Source organism: Phytophthora parasitica, assembly GCF_000247585.1.
Source record: "Phytophthora parasitica INRA-310 unplaced genomic scaffold supercont2.102, whole genome shotgun sequence".
NCBI classification, from domain to species: domain Eukaryota; phylum Oomycota; class Peronosporomycetes; order Peronosporales; family Peronosporaceae; genus Phytophthora; species Phytophthora nicotianae.
In genome coordinates, this window is record NW_008649088.1 from 33,360 (window position 1) to 36,082 (window position 2,723).

Consider the following 2,723-nt stretch of genomic DNA (forward strand, 5'->3'; position numbering starts at 1 on the left):
ATTACGATACTGTTCACCCTAACCAAATACGAGGTGCACCACTGTAACCTGAACGGTTCAGTCGATTCCTATCGAGACAATTGGCAAAGATGGCACTCCACCGGAAGCAGCGCGGTGTCGTGGACGCCGCCCCCCAGTACGTTCGCATTCCGACGGTGCACGCTGGTAGTCGGCCAGTGGGATACTCGCTGCGCGAGACGCACCCTCGCGCCCAGCGGGTCTTTGCCAAGCGCTACGCGGAGGGTGACCGGTCGCGTAAGATCAGCTCTCTGCAGTTGCGCGCGTGCTTCGTGCTATGCGTGCTATTGTATTTCGGTGCCATCTACTTCGCGGACGACATAGCTAACATTGGCCGAGCAGTGGGTTCAGAACAGAGCAGCCAGAATTTCTTCGTGCACTCGCTGCGTCCTCGCGGTAGGAGCAACGTACGAGTGGGTAGAGCAGTCGACGCGAAGAAAATGGAGCCGACGGCTGCACCTCCCTCTGCTACTGTGGTGCTAGGAGTTGCTGAACTGAATCCGCACGAGAAAGATGACCCACTGATAGCGGTACCCGTTGCTGAAATTCAGACTGAAATTGCGACTGCAGAAATGGAGGAAGCGCAAGCGACGGAGCCACAAACAGAGCGAGAGGCGGGGGCAAAGCACCAGAACGCGCAAAAGGCGATTAATGACGCTCCAGGAGATGCTGTACACCCGGACGATCAGCGCGATGACTTTCCTGTTGATCAAACTGAAAACGCCAAGCCTGCAGGTCCAGTGCGAGGCAAATACATTGGTCAGGTGAAGACACTTTCAGCTGACCTTATCAAGACGAATGATGGCCACACTGAAGCTCAGGAGCGACAACAAGAAGGCATGATTCCCACAGCCCCAAAGAAGTACGCCTCTGCAGCGAGGCCAACCGCTGCGGTCCGGCATCCGGAGAAGGGGGATGACGCGATCGCTGTTCCTGTCGCGAGTCCCTCTCGTGTCAAAGAGCAACAGCGTATTCGGAGCAACGTGGATACAGCGAGCCAAACATACCGGAATCATAAGCCAGTCGAGGAGGTCCGCCCAGCATACAATCAAGAAGGAAGAGGGAACCACCAACAGCCTACTGCAGCGCCTGCGCAGGCAAAGGAGAGTATGACGCAGCACATAGCGGGTATTTAACTGAATGAACTTGTAGATACATTTGACGCATATGCGGTGCCACGTGAGACCAGCCAGTTTCCTCCATCACCCGCTGGCGGCCAGGCTGGCGGCCAGTGCACCGGATTGTCGTCTGGTAGAACGCAGCGTGCGATCTCGACAGATGCCATTACCTGCGCTCGTCACTACTCGCGCATCGTACCTGATTGTTGAATGCTTGGTGACTATCATTTACCGCATCGGCGTCGCAGAGTTGCAATAGCGGCGAGCTGGTTCACGATGAACTATCCAAGCGCCTTCAAGACTGCGTACATATTCGCCTTGACGAATCACAAGAATTGTGTCAACTCTTAAAAGTTGGACGACGTCAAGCGGGGAGTGAGCACCTTTTGACCTGTGAACACGTCACACGATCGAACGCCGCCAATCCCAAGCACCATCTACAACGGTTAGGTGTGAAGCATATACAACAGGGAATATAGTCCTACAGGTTTAGTTTTAATTTCCTCTCTGATTCGTCCAAAACTGTAGTATCATTTTTCACAGCCTCTCGTGTGAACTCCTCTCTCGCACCTTCCCCACGATGTGGCTAGCACAGCACTTGCTCATCGAGTGACTGCAGTGGGCGTGGGTAGCGGTGCTCCACGTACGCGGCGCTCACTACGCAATTGATCAGCAGCATGCGCCGCCCCGCGTCGTCCGCTCTCCCGTCCTACTCGCCCGACGACCGCCGCACGCCAATGGTGTCCGCTTCTAGCACCGCCACAGCTGCCCCCACTCAGCGCTGGCACACGCGCTGGTGGCTGCTCTTCTACGTGGTGCTGGGGTGCTACGCCATCACTGTCCTCGGCTCCTTCGTTGTTGGATTGGCACCCAAACCGCCCACTCACCACGACGAGGTCCAAGAGCAGCAACGAGTGTTACACCACCAGAAAGTGGTGGAGACTGGCCCCATTAAACTGGAGACGACAGCGAAAGATCCGAACGAACCAGAGGAAGGCTGGCCCATACAGAAACCAGAAGAAGAGGTAACAACGGGGGCAGAGCAAGTCGAAACACCGAGAGAATTAGAGCAGCAGGGAGCTGCTGGAGAGATTGGCGCACGTGAAGATGAACACGCCGCTGACGCAGCCCCGGAAAATGTTGCTGCACTGGTTGGTAACGAGAGTCCGACCGAAGCACCTGAACCTGCTACTACAGCTCCGTCCACTACAGTTCCCTCAGCAGTTCCAGCTAGTACGAGTCCAATCGCTGTGGAGACTCAAACGTCCCCGAAAAAGGACGTAGAGATTCCTACGCGCCAAAATGACGTAGTATTGCTGGCCGCTAACCAAGAGGAGGGAGAGAAGAAGAAATCAACTGCTGAACCTGATGAAATGAAGGCTATGAGTGGTAGTAATGATGAGATGTTGAAGGATCCTGACGAAGCGGAAGCAGATTTACAAGCTCCGCAAGAAAAATGGGAAGTGGATGACTCGGGTACGAATGACGCGACTGCAACACCTGGGCCGTTGGCGACTCCATTGAGTGACGAAACCCAGCCTCCTGTTCGCCGCTCAGACGAATTCTACAAAGCTTTGGACCTTGTTT

General features: G+C 55.1%; 2 protein-coding genes across 2 annotated transcripts; both read left to right on the forward strand.

Moving 5' to 3' along the window:
* Positions 1-69: 69 nt before the first annotated feature.
* On the forward strand, positions 70-1,656 carry PPTG_19015 (hypothetical protein; the record flags this gene model as incomplete). Its single annotated transcript, XM_008917424.1, has 1 exon — positions 70-1,656. A coding segment is annotated over one exon (1,085 nt), but the record flags the coding sequence as incomplete, so codon positions are not given.
* Positions 1,657-1,813: 157 nt separating this feature from the next.
* On the forward strand, positions 1,814-2,556 carry PPTG_19016 (hypothetical protein; the record flags this gene model as incomplete). Its single annotated transcript, XM_008917425.1, has 2 exons — positions 1,814-2,291; positions 2,549-2,556. 2 exons carry the CDS (start codon positions 1,814-1,816, stop codon positions 2,554-2,556), a joined length of 486 nt encoding a protein of 161 aa, XP_008915673.1.
* Between the last annotated feature and the right edge of the window lie 167 nt (positions 2,557-2,723).